The following is a 20,702-nucleotide window of genomic DNA, read 5'->3' as shown; positions in this document are numbered from 1 at the left end:
AGACGTAAAAGTCTCCGAGAACTTTGGCCGGCCAGCCAACACGTTCAAACATTCAGTATCGTGACTGCTGGGCTCTAGCCATACACGGAAAATAGGCCGTAACCCACAACCTGAGCTGAAATGTCCGTCTACCCCTGTACTGTACTGAATGGTCAAAGTTGCGTGCTGGCCTGATGACTTCCTACCAACCTCCAGCACCCAAGTAATACCAACTGTCACGCACCATTTCACTGCCCTCCCCCCAACTCACTCCCCCCTCCCTCATATACATCACAACTGTAAAATCTACAGTTGGTTGTGGTTCCAGGAAATTCAGTCTTATTAGGCAGGAATGAGTCTCCTTGGTTACTAGTCAAATTAAACCACCAACTGAGCTGAAAGGAATTAAGGATCTCTGTCAGGTTAATAGGCTATAAACATGCTATGGTGACAGAGCTTTTCAGAAAATGCAAAATTACAGTGAAGATGATGATGATGATGGAAATGATGAATATGAAGGCAGTGATGGAAATAATAATGACAAAACAAAATTACTGACGATAATAATGAAGTGAAGGAGCGTTGTGGACCGGATGTGGATGTGATAGGGAGCATTAGGAGAAACATAGTGAGGTGGTTTGGCCATGTGTGGGTCTTCTTCACTAGGCCACTCGCATTGAAAGTTTCGTTAGGCCACATTTGCCACCTCTTTGGCCACAGTTGCATCACCTGCCACAATAAAGTTAGATGCACTATGTGCAGCAGATATCAATCTTTCCATTCTGCATATGGACAAGCATGTAACAATATTCCAAGTTGCTACCTGTGTGGGGGCAAACAAAGGGTGCTGTTTAAACTGTTCCTTGTCTATAGGAGGGCGAACATTATCCACAACCAAACCAGGAATGGTCTGTTCACCAGGATATCGATGTTCAATTACTTGACCTCAACAAAGCCTCCAGGCCACTACCACTAACTCATCTGCTGGCCCTGCAACACCCAAGCCTCCAAACAACCACCCTTGTCAATGACATACACAGCTCAAAACAACTGTACCCCACTCCTCAGGGATGTAGACACTGACTCCTCTGAAGTACAGATGAAGCATAGATTGTGGTGGCTACAACCCACCCAACCTTTGACTCAACAGTAATGTTGTGTTCCACTCTCACTCAAGACCACCGCACATAAATGATCCCAGACTGTCTCAGATGACGAACTCTTGGACAAGGCTATAGAGTCCAATTCTTTGCTGGTGACTGCCCTGAGTCACCCATCTTCTAACTTGACTGATGCATCCATTCAAATACGGCAGCAATTTCATCCTCAGACCTCTATGGACAGTGACTCCATGACATGCATATAACAGACTACTACTTTACACGATCATCCAGCCTCTAATTCCACAACCAGGATTCTATGTGACTTTTCCTACTCTCCCAGTCTTCACTGCCTGCCTCCGACCTGGCCAGTGGGCCGAGTACTTCAAATCCATTGGTTCCTCTCTTGCTGAAGGATCAAAAAATATGTTTCTTAGGACACCCCCTCCCAGATGTTTTTGCCCTGTTATGGACCCAGCTCAAAGATTACTTGCGTTCAGAACCGTTGTCAATGCTATCCATCTAAGGGTGTGGCCACACTCGTTCGAAACATGTGATCAAAGAGATGAAACAAAGCACTGGGTTAGAGCTGCTATATTATTCGAGTCAAAACATTGGATGGACCTCTGAACCTCGTTTCCTCACAGTGATCACATGGTCAGTGACAAGTGTGTTCTGGGCTTAACTGACACCTTTTGGAATGCATGCTTCATTGCTTGCAAGACCCAAGACTTTAAAGCTACCTTTCTCCCTCTTAATCCCCATGTCATAGGTGTCTGCAAGATCTGGCTTCTCCATTATCTTCAGTTGAATCTCCCTGTTGTTCAGTCTACAGATGGGGGAGTGGCTTGGCATTGTACATGTTGATGTGCAGAGTTCCCCTTCTGTCCTTGGTGCCTTTCAGGGGGGGTGGTTTAGAAACTCTTGCTGTAAGGATCATACTCCAGCAGGGGTGGTGCACAGTGCTTCTCTGTTAAAATCCCTGCTTATCAATTTCCAATACCCAGTTCCAGCACTAGCCTATTTTTCTCAATGACTTTCCATTGCTCTGGTCATGGGAGATTTCAATGCCACCTTCTAACTCCCTCAACAACACAGGCTTTGGCCTCTTCCTTTACCTCCTTCACTCAGCATCCCTGTGCCTAGTCACTCCTCCTGGCCTCCCCAGATGCATAGACCCCCACGCTGTTTGGTCATCTACACTGGACCTCAACATTTGTCTGGTCCTTATATGGGCAGTGATCTCCTGTCTGCCATATTTATGTCTCCAGTCTGGTCCCTAGCTGCCCCTGGTGGAACCTATGTTCTGGAGGTTGGAAGGCTTTTCAAGAGACTCTTCTGCTACTCTCCTTTTCAGCCCCCCGCTTATAAGAGGCAGCTGAGAACCTCTCGGTTGGCGGCTTGCTGCTGGCAGGGAGGCCTTCCATCTTACATCAGCCTCCTGGTGTGTAAGATCTAGGATCCCATGGCTGATTGTGGAATGCGAGAAGGCTGTACAGGACCATTGCTAAGCATGGTATTCTTGAATGAGATGAATGGAAGCTAGAATACCGTTGCTTAGATGCCACCTGCACTAGTGTCTTCTACAGTGCTAAGTATTTAGACTGGTCTGCCTTCTACTGTAATCTAGTCTCACCTTGTCTTCTTCTTTGGCCTGTAAATGGTGTATCTGAAGTATGGAGGGACGTTCCTCCTCATTCTCCTACTCCTTCCACAGAGTTGGCTTTGATCTTGTGGAAGGTGTGGACGATGGAGATGTCATAGCCTGTCATTTCTACTCCACATTGGGCTCTTCCTTCCTACCTCATCCTCTCTCTGACATGCCCATGGCACTCAGCTCGGGGGTGGAAACACATTCCTCCACCTCTCTCAGCTGTTCTTTCACTATTCACGGGATGTCGAGTGCCATCTCCAAAATATCCCTAGGCATAGTTGTTGTCCCTGATTTGGTGTACCCTATATGGCATACTGTGTCCTTAGGTTAACCATCCGAAAAATCCTCAGCAGCTCAGTGTTGCCTGAGGTTAACGGTCTGAGCTTTGATACGGGCCTCACTTGTTGATCCGTTTTCTATTATACATCTTCTCATCCGCTGGAGTTCAGTGTGAGCCCAACCACTGGAGAGAGAATGTGTGCTATTTGCACTCTACTTTTCTGTACATTTTGACTGGCTAGTCAGGCTTGTCAATACCATATATGGACAGGTAGGTTTTCCTAAAAATCACAGTTTATGAAGTGATTATGTATGATTACAATATGGTAAGTATTTGAGAAGTCTGACATTTAATGCCCATGCTTTGGGTCAATGTATACTTGTTTTTGAAGCAAAATTATGTACTTGGTGTATGAAATTTTCTTGAATGATAGTTTTTGCTCATGATTATACTCAGGCAAGTTTATACTAAAATGACAGCATAAAAAAAGGATAATGTATGAGTATGGTGTTGTAAGTATTTATAAATATAAAAAAATACATGGTCACGTGTTGTTGCGATGTAGGCTAGTGTCTTTGAAACAACATTATGCACTTGGCCATGCTTTGGGTCGATGTATGCTTGTATATTGGAAGCAACATTATGCACTTGGATCGCCATATGCATTTAAATGCCCATGCTTTGTGTCAATGTATGCTTGTGTCTTTGAATCAACATTATACACTTGGGTCGCTGTATGCTTGTGTCTTTGAGGCAACATAATGCACATGGACCACTACATGAAGGTGATTGGACGATGAATATTAGTGCATGTTCTAGAAGCAATAACGCAAATGAACTGTGGTAAAATATTAGTCCTATAATTTACTGAGTTCGCAAAATACCGCGTTTGGTACCGTATGTGTCTTGAAGGCTAATTGTGCAAATGGATTTTCGTGGAAACTTTTTAGGGCTATGAATACTTCAAATTTCTGTGGCATGCGACCAGAAGTATGTATACCAGAGGAATCTGAAGATGAAAATTTGGAGAGTGAAGATGATGAATATGATTCTGAAAAAGATTTGAAAGGCCTGAATTCCGAGGATAGTACTGATAGTAAAGAAAGTGAAGATGAAGATATCCCAAACACCTCTGTTAGAGAAAAGAAAGTAGGCATAAAAATTGTATGGAAGACTAAAAGACCAGAAGACGTAGAATCTTTGGAGAAAGTGTTTATGGGCCAAGTTTATGCTGGTGATGGTAGAGTAAGAAGCTCTATAGAATATTATAAGGACTTAGTTGACTGCAATATAAAAAAGATACTTGTTGAAGAGTCTAACAAATATGCAATTCAAAATGACCCCAACAAACCACTTGATTTGACAATGAATGAGTTGGAAAAGTTTATTGGTATGTTATACATTATGAGCATTGTAAAACTTCCTACTTTACTCGAGTTCATACCTGAGGTTCCCCAAAATAGTAGATGCTATGCCTCTTCAAAGATTTGAAAAAAAAAAAAAAAAAAAAAATCTTCCCTAATGATAACCAGAGTTGCCCTGATGGTTGCACAGACAAATTATATATGATTAGCCTACTGCATGCCAAAAAAGTCTCATCATTGCTTTCAGAAGGTATACAGGTTTGAATTCTAAGTGAAGTACTGTAATTAGTGCCAAAGAAGTGCTAGTCTATTGTTTTCTGAATGAGTATAATTTTGTGCTCTGAAGAAACTCTACAATGCTAGATACGTCTGTCTATTGTCAGAATTATTGTAATTTTGAGTTCTGAGGGAACTATTTAGTGATAGAGAAGTGTCTGTTTGTTGTCTTCAGGATGAAAACTGTTCTAAGTCGTGAGGGAACTTTGTGACAAAGAAGTGCCAGTCTATAATTTTTAGGTAAATGAGTGATTACCTCAAAAGGAAGATGTATTTTTATTACAAAATGATATCCTGTTTTTATATGCTTTGCACAATGTTGCCTTGAAGTGACATACCTGTAGCTTTATAAAGACAAGAAAAAAAATAATGACACAGTAAATGATGGGTATTTACATCATATATTCAATATTTATTTCCCTGAATAATTTTCCCACTGAAAAAGACAAAAATATGCTGTTTAGGGTTAACGGATTCCTTCGCCATCATCCCGGTCCACACTTGGAAAGTCACCCCTCTGTCTACAACAGGGACTGCCATGAATGTTAATGCCTCTCTCGTTGAAAGACTGCCATCATTCTACTCCTCCCAAAACCCACAAAGGACCCATTCAACCCCACTTCGTACAGGTCCATCAGCCTCGTCTCTAATTTAGGCAAACCCATGGAGAAGCTCACGGCATCCAGACTCTCACAGCGATTGGAGAAAGAGGAGAAATTCCATCCTGGCAAGTGTGGCTTTCAACCCAGTCGGGGTAAGATGGACCTCCTATTGAAGCTTGGCCATCATATATATGACACATAGTGCAACATGCAAGTGATGGCAACCCTCTTTCTGGAAATCAACGGGACATTTGATGTTTCCTATCAGTGCACCTCCAACAGCTGAGACTGTGCAGTATTGTTGGGAAATCTCTGTCTTGGGTTTCCAGTTTCCTTACTGACCATACTTTTCACTTTCAGGTAATCACTACCACTTCCCTTCCCCAGACCATTGTGCAGGGAGTCCCTCAGGAGCCAGTGCTCAGCCTTGCTTCTTTAACCCCCTCACGGTTTTCATACTCGTTCAACGAGTGGCCTATAATTTACTTAACCCCCTTTCCCTCACGATTTTCATACGCCTTTAGACCTGTTGGATGAAAAAAAGAAAGAAAGAAGAGGCGTATGATCTGCTTCCATACGCATTATAGGCAATGGTTTGCCTAACTGTAAACATGTGTCTCGCTGGTTCAAGTTGCAGTGAGACACATGTGGCTCATATATTACAATAAATTTCGTTTTGATTGGGACCAGAAAATAGTAATACAGCAAAATTTTCATGTGCTCTATGCACTTAGGTATTCGAAGACCGCATAATATATGTTTATATTTCCTAAGTGTCAATCAGAAGAGGGGTTGTGTTTAATATAATGGTTTTGTACTTCCTCTAGAAGTTCCAATTTCTTCATGAATGAAGGTAATGTAGTATTCACACACTTATTTCTACATAAAGTAATAAGTCTACATATTTACAGCCCGAGAACAAGAGAAAGCTACAGCTTTGGGGTTTCCAATGCAACAAAAGAATAATTGGTATATGAATTAAGGACCGTTCTGTAACGAAAACTATAAACCGTACTTTCAATGAAGGGGAAACATATGGCTCGGCCGAAAATGGGAGAGGGAGTAGGGGTGCCAGGTTTCCTGAGAGGGTTAATATCGCCTTAGCAGGGTTCCTCATTGACCGGAAATGTCACACGCTGATCTATGAGATGACTTAGCTATAATTGCCAGGGCCAGCTCCATGGAGCATGGCCAACAATCCATTCAGTGTGCAGCTGATAAGAGTGTTGCCATGTCCTCACTAAAGAAAACCCCCATCTTCCCAGTGGTTTGCCTAGGGTCAGTTGTTGTTTCTCTCTGAAGGCACCATACTTTCCTTGGCATGCAGACTGATGGTCTTGGCCTTCCATAGAAGCCACACATTGACACCAATGCCTTTCATGTTCCAAACGCCTGAACATCATGCAATCAATGAACAGAGCTAGTGATGTTCTCCTGACTAGACTACATATTAAGACACATACCTCTACACTCTTAAATATATCACTTAAAACTCTTCCGTGTCCCCTACTGTCCTTGCTGCTGGACTACAGATGAGACTAATGTTCTGCCCTCGCTTCCACTCGCACTGAATGACACTTCAGACTAGACTCCTGACCATCTGGATCACCTCTTTCCCAGCTTCATTGTCTGGACAAGTACTTGAGCTCACCAGATGACTGATTGTTTAAATTTATTAGGTCACTTCCTGAGGAACTGTGGACGCTTTGGATACACTGCTGGACACCTAACTCTGATAGATTGGCGGGATGAAGACGGCAGCATCGTAGTCCTCACCCTTAATCACCATAGGCAAAATTATTTGTTTCCACCCCGTTACCATCCTCTGCATTCTTCATCGCTTTACATTTTTGTTTAACTGTTCATAGTGTAGTGCATAGTATAATTATTGCTTGCATACTCCTAGTAAAAATACTGCCGTGATGAGAACAGACAATGGTAACTAGAGGTAGAAACAATGTTTCCCATTACCGCCTTTCAAATTTAAATGCCCTTTACACCATATCCACACTGGCAGGCAGTGGCGACCATCATTCAGTCACTTGATGCAGTGCAGCCTACTTTTTCCGTCACCTCTGTCGTTTATTTGTGTGTCTACCCTCCTTTCTTCCCATTTCTCCCATCCATCCTGCCACTTTTTATTACTATTCTCTCCACATCAGGTGGTTCTACACTGAGTGAAACCTAGTGGTTTCCTGTAATGAAAGAAACCATTTACAAAGCTGGGTGGTAATCATATAGGCCTAATCAAATAACGAGGTGATTTGGGGCTTACTATGGCTCCCCTACTAACTGGGTGGGGAGACACAACCACGGGTTGCACCCAGGAACCAAGCCTCCACACTCTCCCCCACGCCTCTCTGTGGCAAGGCGCTGTCTGCCACAAGGGAACGTCGGGTTACAGCACGGGACGGTCCTGCAGCGACGAGTGCATACTTACAGTTGATGGACCTGCTTGGCTTAACAAACTGGGGTTACTCAACACAGCAACAACTCCATAACCGTTCCGAATTCGACATACGTTCATAAAACATTTATGTGAGAATGACCCCGGGAATCACCTGCTGAAGTTAGTACATGAAGTCCTAGAACTCTCTCTCTCTCTCTCTCTCTCTCTCTACTGTGTGTATATATATATATATATATGTGTGTGTGTGTGTGTGTGTGTGTGTGTGTATGTCGGGGGAAGTAGCTGGGGTTAACCCTTGTAGCACTCTTTAAATGAGTGAAAACAAAGGCTATTCATCTCGTAAGCTCCATTCGTCTCGATTACTTCAATCAGCCTCTTTTTTTTTTTTTTTTTTTTTTTTTCATTGCATACATGCATCTCTCTCTCTCTCTCTCTCTCTCTCTCTCTCTCTCTCTCTGCTGATGGTACTACCCTGGTCACCGATATGCTTGCATGTTTCCTGCACTACAGCTCTCACACTTAACCTGTTAACCTAGACAATTTCCTTTTAGTTTTTGTAATTTTACAGTGGATTAGGTAACAGATACTTTGCCTTTCATTTACAGAACTAGTCAATTACAGAACGAGGCAACCACAGAAGTAGTCAAATCTGGATCTTTCCTTCTTAGATTTCTTTCTAATTTTCAAGCGTATTGTGTCTAGACGATTGTAAAAGAACAGATCATCATTTTGTATCTTCAAATTTCATTGAATGTGAAAGATTTGCAAGCTCTCGGCTACTTTTTTCTTTGTGTTTATCAAGCAATGCCACCCTATTAATTAATGGTTCGCCTGCTGAAGGAGTGAATCTATCTTACCTTGCGATCTTGAGGGATGTCTGTGGCCTTGACGATGCTGCCCAGGCTGAACAGTATGACACCAGCCTCCCCAGCACCAGCCACAAACTCCTCCAGGTCCTGTGACACGACACAAGAGCTACAGTATAACGTAAATCAAAGGAATATATTTCAGTTAACTATGTTTTTTTGTCCGCGTCTCTACCTTTGCGATAGATTTTGTACCCATGGCATTTGCCGCCCAGTATGTCAGCATATCTTAATTATCTATATCATCTGGATAAAAAAGAGTATGCGTGTACTCCTAGCATGCTTCAAACCGGTATAAATGCCTGTTAGCATAACTTTCAACTAATATACCTGTCTGAAGAATAACAATTGAAATGACCTTTGATTTGCTAATTCATAGTAGTTCAGGGTCATTCGTACTAACCTTGGCCCATTCAAGTCGCTCATATCAGTTCAGACTTAGGTCAGTTCAAGAATCATGTTTGTCCGATGAGGTTCAATCAGGCCCAGCTGGACCTATTCAAATTTACGCCCATCCAAGCCGTTCACGATCATTTGGATCAGTCAGGTACAATTATGCTCATTCAGATTATTTAGGTCTGCTCTGAATCATTTATTTCTAGTTATGCCATTCCGGTTTAATATACGTCGAATCTGATATTTTACACTCATTCACTCTGTCATGTCGTTTCATGTCAGTTCAGGATCTTTCCACGTCAGATATTTCATATGAGGTCCACGGTGACACATTTATGTCTTTTAAATCCATTCAGGATATATACTTTCATTTCAGCTTTCCAAGGCCAGTGGGGCTTTGCACTGTCGTTCTATCCATAATCCTCCTTTTGGAGGGTGTTGGCAGCCGAGGAGCGTTTATGTTATTGGTTTGGTCTTCTGCCTGGGTTCAGGCTGGTTGTTCATCCCGGTAAGTTTTTCGTCCAGGCACTTTGGAGCTACCAAGAGAAGTCAAACCTCTCCATGGCCTGGATGATATGAGGGGTTTCCTGCATTTCATTCTGTTCCGGTCCACATGATCCTGTGGAAACAACAACAATAACAACAAAATAAGGCAAGTAGATGGCCTTTCAGGGCCATTCAGATCCTGTCTGGGCTTTACATAGCCTTTACATCCAGTATGGTCCTACCAGAGTAGTAAGGGTTCAATCATACCTACACAAGTCAGATTCGATCAACATTTCATTTCAGCCAAAGACCCGAGGTGTTCAGTTATTGATGATTTTGGGCAATTTTGGTCCTTAGGTCACTTCAGTTCTGTGAAGTTCACTTTGGTAAAAAAGGAGGGATTCAAGTCATGCTAATGTAATTGTGTGACAAAAGTCAGCTCAACAAGTGAAAGAAATTAGTGAAGTGGTTCCTGGGATGTGACACTGCAGGTCCTCGGTTGGATAAGTGGAAATGGTTGGGCGACACGAGGCCTTTCTTAGGTCACAGTGCTAGGGTGAGGAAAAAAGAATGAGATCAGTAAGGTGGAGAATAAAATTAGAAATAAGTAAGGTGGTGGATAAAAATAAGTAAAATATGAAAAAAAAAAAAAAAAAAAAACACATGCAGCCAGCATCTGCTGAACTGGTGAAAGGTGGCGAATATGGGCACTGGGAATAACCTTGTACAGGAGAAAACCATTGCTATGACACCGCATCAGAGGAAATAGTTGTAGGAAGTTGAGAGGAGAAAATGGACTGGGGAGGGATGGTGAGTGTTAGGATAACCCGGAGGACGTTTGGGTTGCGGAAATGGATGGTGTTGTTAGGTTAAGATCCATTTCTAAAGTTATGGCTGTAGTGAGCATGGAAGAGAAGTTTGGCTGTCTGGGATGGACAAAGATGGTAACTGGTTGTATGGTAGGTCATGAAGATTACACTCAGCAGTTATGCGTAATGAATACGATGAAGTCTGATGTTAAGAGCCGACTATTCTCAAAAGGGTGTATAAAAATTGGGGAGGGGGGGAAGAGGGTGGAAAGAAACAACGTGCAGTGAGTGGAACAGAGCTGTGGACATGGGTCAGGGATGTAGTGAGATGGGATGGAGCCAAGTAAGAGGTCCTCTTCAGACAGACATTGTAAGCTAGCTCTTTGGGCATGGCAGAGGAATTGTTCAGAACTTTCTCCAAGATTAAGAACAAGAAGAAAAGAAAGTAAAAGAACATGAGGGATCAAAAGTTAAGAATGCTCTAGTCTTATCAACCTGTCCTCTTTGAATGAATGTGAAACGTAGACACGAGGCTTTTGGCGTGCCACATACGAAAATGTATCGAGAAACAAGAAGTGCTTTGGAGAATCCCGAGCCCATGATACTGCATGTCATTTTCATTCTATACTCTAAGTGACACACAAATATTATAAATCAGAAGTATCGTAGTTAAGTTTATACAGAACTAATGTTTCATCAGTCATCCCTTGAAAACCGGCTAATAGAATTGCGGTTCACTACAGAAGCATCCAACAGTAATTTGTTATTCTTGGCTAGTTTCAGGGAAAAACCTTCCATATATTGATGCTAAATTCATAATGTCCACTGATATATCAAAAGACATGAATTATCATCAGATCTTACCTTCGGCAGTGGCTGAGGTTGCTTGGCATTAATAGTGCCAACCTCGACCTGGGTAGGTAGCAGTGGCACCGGCCCATCTAAGCTGAAGTGACCGTTGATCAGGGTGAGGGAGCTGTTAAAGTATAGGTCCTCCAGTGGAGGCATATCAGGGAAAAATTCCTCAAGAAGACTCTGAATGCGGGGAATAAGAATATTCTTGTTAATGGCAAACATTAGCATCTCACTCGGCAGGTTGACAGCTCTCTCTGAGAAAGTCATGTGGTTGGTGAAAGGCTGAAAAAGGGAGGGAATAACGGACAGAGGAAGCCAGTTCCCTTGCATCGTTAGGTGATTATATTCCACACCTGGAGTGCAGATATTGATGAAAGCACCATCATAACCCCAAAGAAAGGGGACAGCAATTTCATTACCATATCCAATAATAATTATGGCATGATAAGTATTTCGTTCCTTCCAGAGTTTTTTGATAGCCTCAGAAGACCACATTTTTCTCCCTATGGCCTCTGCAGCATTCATGCCGAGAGAATAACTGCGCATTATGCTTTCTGCAACATCAAAAATGTTGGCATCTTCAAGTACACTGTTGTCATCTCCCGTGCCCACTTCCCTCACCCTCTCGTGCCTGTGGGAGAAAATCACGGCTGTAATATCATGTTCATATATAACAGTAAAAACAATATGTATTTAAGATACCTACTGCACGTTGCAAGTCATAACTGGTCATGTGGGCAAAGCAAGTGAGAACACTTAAGCTGGTAGTAAGGTGTGGAAGCTTAGTTTGGACACAACACTAAAACTATTATTTTGGAAACTGTTGAAGCTACAACACATCACTGGAAGGCATATAAAATATAAAAAGTAACATACGTTACCTTAGTAACGTTTCTGAATTCTTCACCATAATGCAAAAAAAAAAACACCATGTAGTGCCTTGAACACCATTCAGCACCAAAACCATGTTCATCAGAGACTGTTAAACCTGAAGCAGATCTACTAAAATCGCAGGTAGGGTTACTGTCACAATATATATATTTTTTAAGAGAGTCGGCCTGCAGTCCTAATGGACCCAGGATCGAATCCCGGCTGGGGCAGAGAACAGTTTAAGGATTTGAATTTCCTAAAAAGCAGACTTTCCTGATCTAGCAGATGACCCGCCGACATGTCGTAAAAATACCCCGCTAATACCATTACACCAGTCCTGTATGAGACAGCCCTAGCATGTATTCAATATGGACGGTGGGTGTTAGCGCCGAAGTGGTGCCATGTGGAGGTGTAGGAGGACTACTGGGCCTTGGGATAGGTCACTGTCCCCGAGAAATAGGCCGTGCAGCTTTTGCCCAGAGTCGGAAACGTAATAAAAAAAAAAAAACTACATATCTGCAGCAATGTCTAAATATGTGTAATATAAAAATGGTGTGCTGCTTGATCTCGATACTTCATTGATTGCTTGCTGAGGAGTTGATGATAGAAGAACGACAAGGATGCTGATTTGTTGTGATATCACATTTCAGTGCCACTATGCCACCTTTATGTCCCGCTCAGTGCCCAGCAGAACATCACATTGAAGGGGGCATACCATCACACTCCTGAATCCACTACTAATAAATGAGGGTAACAAGACTGCTGCTTTTTTAATATCACCGTACTTATCATTGGCTGGAAGTAGAGATACAAATTGATGGCAGCAGAGGGATACCAACAGCCCTACAAACCTGCAGTATAACTCCAGGTTAAAATCATACACCTGCCGCTTCATCTATAGCCTCTTTCAACATTAAATTGTGGAACTGCAAGCAGTATTTTGTGCCCTGTCCATTATCTGTAGCCACCTGCTTGTGAATATCCTGGTTTCTCGCGGGTAATACTTTTGCTACGCAATTAATATTTCTTCAAATATTGGTGTTAGTACTCAGTCGAAGTCTGGATGTCTTGCAACACTTTATGCACCATCCAATAAGAAGTCTTGTTCCCTGCCTCTGGCAACCTTCAATAGAGAGCCGAATCGTTGACGTCACGGTACCATGACACCCGCCGTGATGGTTCAACACAAATATCCAACGAAGGGCTTTTACAAAGTCGTCTCATGATTCTTTCTTCTGGGAGAAAGGCAGTTTATCTGACAGAGTCTCAGCTGTCTGAGGCACCTGACAGGAAACCCTTTTCTGTTTCCTCCTACTTTCTCTATACTCATTTCAAAGCAAAAGGTGGCTGTTGTGTATATGTATGCAACGACTTCTCTTTCTCTCATGTTCCTGAACCTGATTCTTCTGAATTCTCTACTCTCTGGCTTCGGCTTTCCTGTCATTATCTGACTAAATATATCTGCACTGTTTACTTATCCCCTAATTCTACTATAAAAAATTCTTTGACTATTTTACTTCTGTGATGGAACACATTCTATCCATTTCTCCTTTCTCTGAAGCCTCTATTCTAGGAGATTTCAATGTTCACCACCACCTTTGGCTCTCCTCTCCTTTCACTGATCCACCTGGTGAACAAGTCTACATCTTTTCTATCCTTAATGACCTAGATCAGCTTGTACAGCACTCTACCCATATCCCTGACTGCCAACATACTTAACCTCTTCCTTACGACTAATCCTTCTGCTTACACTGTTAATCTTTCCTCTCCGTTGGCCTCCTCCGATCACAACCTTATTACCTTGACCTGTCCTGTCTCTCCAGTACAGCCTGTGGACCCTCCAAAGAAACGTCATATGTGGCACTTTGGAGCTGCAGATTGGGAGGCCCTCAGGCAGTACTTCTTTGATTTTCCCTGGAATGACTATTGCTTCCATGGCCGGGAGCCATCTGAGTGTGCCTTGCACATTACGGAGGTTATTCTCTCGGGCATGGAAGCATACATTCCCTTCTCATATCCTTTGATTAATGCAAGAAAGTCTCGGTTATATCACGCTTGCTCTAATGCTGTCCTCAACAAGGAGAGGGCCTATAAAAGGTACTAGCCAACCCAACCCTGAAACACATCTTGTCTATGTTTCTGACCAGAATTGTGCTAAGTCTGTTCTTCGCTCTGCTAAAAATAACTTCATCAGTACTAAATGCTCTCAATTCTCCAATTTGAATTCTTCCTGCTCCTCCTGGCACCTTACCAAAAACCTTTCTAACAACTTTACCTCATCGTCCTTTCTCTCTTCTTTTCAACTCTGATGGCTCTTTAGGTATTTCTTCCACTGATAAAGCAGATCTCTTCACTCAGACTTTCTCCTCCAGTTCCAACTTAGACTATTCCGGTGCAGTTCCTCCATCACTTCTCTCCTCTGACTTCCTCATAGTTGACATTAAAATTTCTTCAGCTGATGTATTTTCTGCCATCACAGGCCTCAGTACTAACAAGGCACATGGGAGTGATGGAGTCCCTCCTTTTGTCCTCAGGAACAGTTCTGTGCTTACACCCTGCCTAGGTAAACTCTTTCATCTTTGTCTTTCAACTTGTACCTTTCCTTCTTGCTGGAAATTTGCTCTCATTCAGCCAGTCCTAAAGAAGGGTGAGCATTCCCAACCCACTAACTATCGTACAATTGCTTTAACATCCTGAGTCTCAAAAGTTTTTGAGTAGATTCTTAACAGAAAAATTTTAAAGCATCTTTCCTATCACAACCTTTCTGATCGTCAGTATGGGTTCCATCAGGGACTCTCCACTGGCGATCTTCTCACCTACCTTTCAGACTCCTGGTCATCCTCCTTTCGGGACTTTGGCAAAAGCTTTGCAATTGCACTTGACATCTCAAAGGAATTCGATCGAGTCTGGCATAAATATTTAATTTCCAAACTGCCCTCTTACGGTTTCTATCCTTCTATCTGTGCCTTCATCGCTAGCTTCCTTTCTGGTCGTTCTATAGCCGCTGCTGTAGACGGCCATCGTTCTTCTCCTAGATCTATCAACAGTGGTGTTCCTCAGGGCTCTGTCATATCACCAACTCTCATACTTTTATTCATCAAAGACCTTCTAAGCTATACATCTAACCCTATCCACTCATACGCTGATGATTCCCTTTTTCACCTTTCCATTCGGTTCGCACAACGTCTATCTCAGCACTTACATCAAGAAACAGGGGATGAGGCTATGGCACACTTAATGTCTGACTTTGCTATTACCTCTGACTGGGTAAAAATAATCTTGTTGTTTTTAATGCATCAGACTCAGTTTTTACACCTATCAACCCATCTAAATCTTCCACAGGAGTACCCACTAATATTTAATAATATCCAGCTCAATCCTGCATCATCCTTGAACATGCTTGGGGTTTCATTCACTCGAGACTTATCTTGGAAAGATCATATTATATCGCTTGTAAAATCTCTTCCATGAGATTGGGTGTGCTAAGTCGAGTACCTTCTTTACTTCTGCACAGCTGTTGACTTTATACACGGGTGTTATTCGCCCCTGTGTAGAGTACAACTCTCATGTGTGGGGAGGCTCCCCATATACAGGTCTTCTCAACAGAGTGGAGTCAAAGGCTTTTCGTCTCATTAATTTTCCTCCTCTTACTGCTTCCCTTCAACCTCTGCCTCTTCACCGCGCTGTTTCATTTTTATCTCTTTCCTATCGCTACTTCAATGGTCACTGCACCTTTGAACTGTCTGCTTGGATCCCTCCACCTCTACGACGGGTGCATAACACCAGTTTAGCAACAAATTCTCATCCTTTTTCTGTCCAACTCTCTAATGCAAGAGTTAACCGTTACGCCCAGTCCTTCATTTATGCAACAGGTCAACTCTGGAACTGCCTCCCTCTGTCTGTATTTCGTACTTCCTATGATCTCCAATCTTTCCAACGCAGTGTGTCCTGGCATCTCAAAATGAGCGGATCTTGAATTTGGCTCTCTTTTGTATTGTTTTTGTATTTTTCTTGGAAGGAACGGTATCCCTGGGTCCTGGCCTTTGGTTCCTTCGTTCTTGCATTAAAAAAAAAAAGAAAAAAAATTAAGTGTGAGAACCCCTACAAATATATTCATATATTAGCCTTCAATTTCTCTTCTGGTGTAATATTAGGTAAAGTTAGGGCTAGGATCCAAAAAAATCTGCAATGTTTCAGGTATGGCAGCACATTTCTTAATTTATACTTTGTCTTTATTTCATGATAATTGTGGGAAATATTTTCGCACAGAGCGGTTACACTCTCTGCTTTTTATAATAGTCATCCCTGGTTAGAGTGCAGAGGAAAACCTGAGATCGTTATTTACAATTCAAGCGGTTTTTACAGCCCAGGAATTACGTTCTCTTTAATAATTCTTATTATTATTAAGTTTAATGCTACTGTGTCTAATCCTCGTGGACAACTAAACTGTGTCTGCACGTTGGATGACGTGCCTGAATATGGAAAGACCCTCTTGTAAAAGCAGATGTGGGTTTAGCATTTTTATAGGTAAAGGGTATATTTGGTTTGGCTTTAGTTTAATTAAAACTAAGATTAATTTGTTAGGTTCGCCCTGTATATATCATGATGTAACCTAACTGTATTTAGCATTATAATTAATTAATAGTTGGCATCCCTACAGTTCTATGAGGAACTAGGGGCCCGCCATTTTCACTCACTTGGGACTTTGATGGATGGTTGTGGAGTGTTCAGACGTGTTTCTCTGGCTCTCCTCTAGCTGCAGGGTTGCCTCACCGGCCTTAGCTTTTTCTTTTTCTCGCCACTAGGGCGTTTTTCAATAAAGTTAGGTTAGCTAGATCTCATTTCCCTCCCTGGCCTTAGTAGATATAGTAAGTGTCTATATCTGTTTCCTGAGATTGCCTTTGCTTACTCACCTCTGGAGTGTACCCCCCACTGATCGCTCTGGGGTGTGAGTTATACACGGGCGCATCCTCCCGAGAGTGGTTTGAGAGGGTAATCTCAGGCTAGGTGTGTCTTTCCCAGGTACCTTGTCCCTTGCTTGTTTTTCTCCTTCTTCCCACTTCCCCCGTGAGGGGGAAGTGGTTGCTATGACGGACGCCCCTGCTGCCTCCCCCCCCTTCAGGGGGGGAGGTGGTCCTGACGAATGTAGGAACGACCGGACTGACCACCCCCAGACTGACGGACGCCAGACTCGAGCTCCACTGGACATCCCTGTAGCTAATGCGACCTACGTTATCATTCATGCGCTAGGTTCCACTCCCCTGTCCAGTCTCAATCCCTTCCTTATCAAGAAGGTGATTGACCACTGTGCGGGAGAAGTCGAACAAGTTAAAAAACTTGCTAATGGAGATCTGGTCAAAACTGTAAACTCGGCCCAGGTAAAGGATTTGTTGAATCTGCGCAAATTCCATTGTTACGATGTCGAAGCCAAAATCCCAGTCTCCATGAATTCTTGCAAGGGTGTTGTCACTTGCAGGGATCTCATGGTGATGAGCGAGGACGAGATCGTAAGTGAATTGGCGCAGCAAGATGTCATTGAGGCTAAATTCATAACTCGCTACTCAGAAGGCATAAGGACGAAGACAGCAACTATCATCTTGACATTTGCCAAATCTTCTCTTCCTAGTGATATCAAAGTTGGTTATGAAATTATTCACGTTCGGCCGTACATCCCTAACCCTCTGCGTTGCCTGAAATGCCAGCTGTATGGGCATGGTACAAAGACTTGTTGGGCTTCCCAGCCAGTGTGCGGCAAGTGTGCAAGCCAGGGTCATGATGCGGAAAGTTGCACATCAGAGACAGTACGTTGCTTTCACTGCAAGGGTACTCACTCCACTTCCTCTAGGGATTGTCCCAAGTGAAAGGAGGAGAAGGAAGTCTGCACAGTGAAGGCAACTGAGGGTATTTCCTACTACGAAGCTAAGAAAAAGGTGAAGGAGTTGCATGCAACTCCCACGCCGAATAGGTCCTATGCTTCGGCAGTAATGTCCTGTCCTGTGATGTGCTCTGTCGAGACGCAGACTGACCCTGTCTTTGTCCCTCCTGCTGCTCGCAGTACATCTCCATCTCGACCTCCTGTCCGTTCCAACTCTCTCACTGACATCCCTAAGGCATCAACTTACTCTCAGGCTGCTGCTGCCTCTCCATCAGTACGGCCTAAAACGAAGCCTGACAAGCCTACTAAAAATAACATGACCACCCTCACGAAACAGTCACGTCCTCATGTCCTTCCGGTTCCTACTCCAGCGAGGGAGAGAAAGGTTAGCTCTTCCTTGGGGGAGGCTGGGAACCTAGTTATTGATGATAATATGGAGGTTTCCATCAACAAGCACCGGGATAGGTCCCCTGGTAGTCGCTCGCCTACTGGCGGGCGACAAAAAAAGCACACTGGCCCCCAACGAAAATCTTAAACCGTTGCTTTCACTGTATTACAGTGGAATTGTAGAGGTATTGGGAATAAGTTACAAGATATAGCAATCTTGCTTTCTATACACAGGCCAGACGTTATTTGTTTACAGGAGACGCGCCTGGAGGATCATCCTGATCCTCCACAGTTCAAACACTACCACTCGTACAAAAGATATGAAAGTCACGGAGTTGCCATTTACACACACAAATCACACCCACAAACGGAAGTGATTCTAAATTCTACTCTGGAAGCTGTCGCGTGCAGAGTAAAATTTAATAACACGTATCTGTCTATTTGCTCTCTGTACTGTCCTCCACATGGCCCCATTGATAGTGATGCTTTAAATTCACTAGTGGAACATCTGCCTGGAAATAAGTTAGTGTTGGGCGATTTTAACGCCCATCACTATCAATGGGGTAGCTTGAGGATTGATGGTCGTGGGGAGCAAGTAGCCGACCTAATACTACAGTCCAACCTCTGTCTTCTGAACGATGGTAGAGCGACTCGTGTAGATGATCGTACTGGTAACTTTTCGGCCATTGACTTATCTTTGGCCTCCCCTGGTATACATCAAGATCTCTCATGGGACCCTTACGACGACTCCTTGGGAAGTGATCATTTACCCATCTGTCTTTCTTATACACGTGACATCATTTCGGACCCTCCACCTCCAAAATTTGACTATAAGAAAGCAGATTGGGGATCCTTCTCAAGGATCGCCAATTTAGATATATCTGGGGAGACCATGGATGTTAAGGTCGAAAATATAACCCAACCCATATTACATGCAGCTGAGGCTGCTATTCCCAAGACTTCTACAGTTCATGCGAAGCACAGAGCACATTGGTGGATGCCGGGTTGCCGACAAGCATTAAGAAAACACAATAGGAGATACAGGATTTTTGATAGTCAGCCCACTGAGAAAAATTTTATTGCTTACAAACAGGCACGGGCTGAGGCAAGGAGAATAATAACAAGGGCCAAACGTGACTCCTGGCGGTCTTTTGTGTCCACGGTGACTCGTACAACACCATTACGTAAAGTCTGGTCCACCATAAGAATATTAAATAATAAAGGCCCATATTTCCCCATTACCACCTTGCAAGTAAATAATAACATCTATGACGAGCCCGTGGACGTTGCTAACATCCTCGCCAGGAGTTTTTCTCATGTAAGTAGCTCAGCCAATTATGACCCGCGTTTCCAACATCATAAACGCATGGCTGAGCTACAGATATTAGACTTTGCCACAGAAGACGTAAACTCCCCGTACAACCAAGAGTTTACACTAGATGAACTGCTCCTTGCCCTTAAATCCTGTAAAGACACCAGCCCTGGACCAGACACCATCACGTACGGTATGATCCAGCATCTTAATCAGGACAACCTGATTAAGATGTTAGCATTGTACAATGAGATTTGGGCGTCTCGAACGTTCCCAAACTCATGGCACTTTGCGCACGTCATACCGATACCCAAAGAGGCTGGTCGTCTTATGAATCCCACTTCATTTCGTCCTATTGTGTTGACTTCTTGTCTATGTAAGGTCATGGAACGTATGGTTAACAATAGGCTTCTTTTTGTTTTAGAGTCGAAGAATTTGTTAAATGATCAACAATGTGGCTTCCATAAATACAGAAGTTCACTAGATCATTTAATGAATTTGGAGCATTGTATTGCAGAGGCATTTGCCAATAAAGAATTCATGATAGGGGTGTTCCTGGACATCCATAAAGCCTATGACATGACCTGGTGACACGGTATATTAATGAAGCTCTATGCTTATGGTTTAAGAGGAAATTTGCCTGTTTTTATTTCAAATTTCTTAAGGGACAGAACTTTCTCTGTCAAATTGCCCCATAACGTAACATCGGATATATTTATCCAGGAAAACGGGGTGCCACAGGGAAGTGTGCTTAGTCCTACTTTATTTAGTATTATGATCAATGATATTCTGTCATCAGCTCCCATCCCGAGGAATCTTAAATACTCACTCTACGCTGACGATTGTGCAATATGGCACTCTTCCCGTAATGCACAATTTTCGGCTGGGCGGATTCAAGCAGCCCTTGACTCCGTCCACCAATGGGCCTTGCAGTGGGGATTTAAGTTTTCCGTCCGTAAGTGTGCCGCTATAGTTTTCACTAATCGTAACGTACCTAATTTGTGCTTAACTTTGGATAATCAGGCGGTACCTTTTCAAAATTCTGTAAAATTTTTAGGAATACATTTTGATCGTATAATGAATTTTAAACTTCACGTTAATACTTCACCCTTTCCACCATCCTGGGTGATGGGGACATTGTTATGACTGATAAATTGATGGCTTTCTTGAGAGAGACCGGA

At 43.0% G+C, this 20,702-nt stretch overlaps 1 protein-coding gene across 1 annotated transcript in view; it reads right to left on the bottom strand.

The window, feature by feature from the left end:
- Positions 1-20,702, bottom strand: part of LOC145413672 (UDP-glucosyltransferase 2-like) — a 231,740-nt gene that overhangs the window by 104,488 nt on the left and 106,550 nt on the right. Inside the window, exons 2-3 of the mRNA XM_080283329.1 lie at positions 11,087-11,708; positions 8,523-8,621 (exon numbers count right to left, since the gene is read on the bottom strand). Of these exons, the coding sequence (XP_080139455.1) occupies positions 8,523-8,621; positions 11,087-11,708 (721 nt within the window). The remainder of the gene's footprint in view (positions 1-8,522; positions 8,622-11,086; positions 11,709-20,702) is intronic.

The sequence above is a fragment of the Coenobita brevimanus genome, chromosome 97 (genome assembly GCF_032717465.1).
Source record: "Coenobita brevimanus isolate Jiangsu-jjx chromosome 97, ASM3271746v2, whole genome shotgun sequence".
Lineage (NCBI taxonomy): Eukaryota > Metazoa > Arthropoda > Malacostraca > Decapoda > Coenobitidae > Coenobita > Coenobita brevimanus.
Note: the sequence above shows the minus strand (reverse complement) of the source record. Positions and strands in the feature narration are given on the sequence as shown.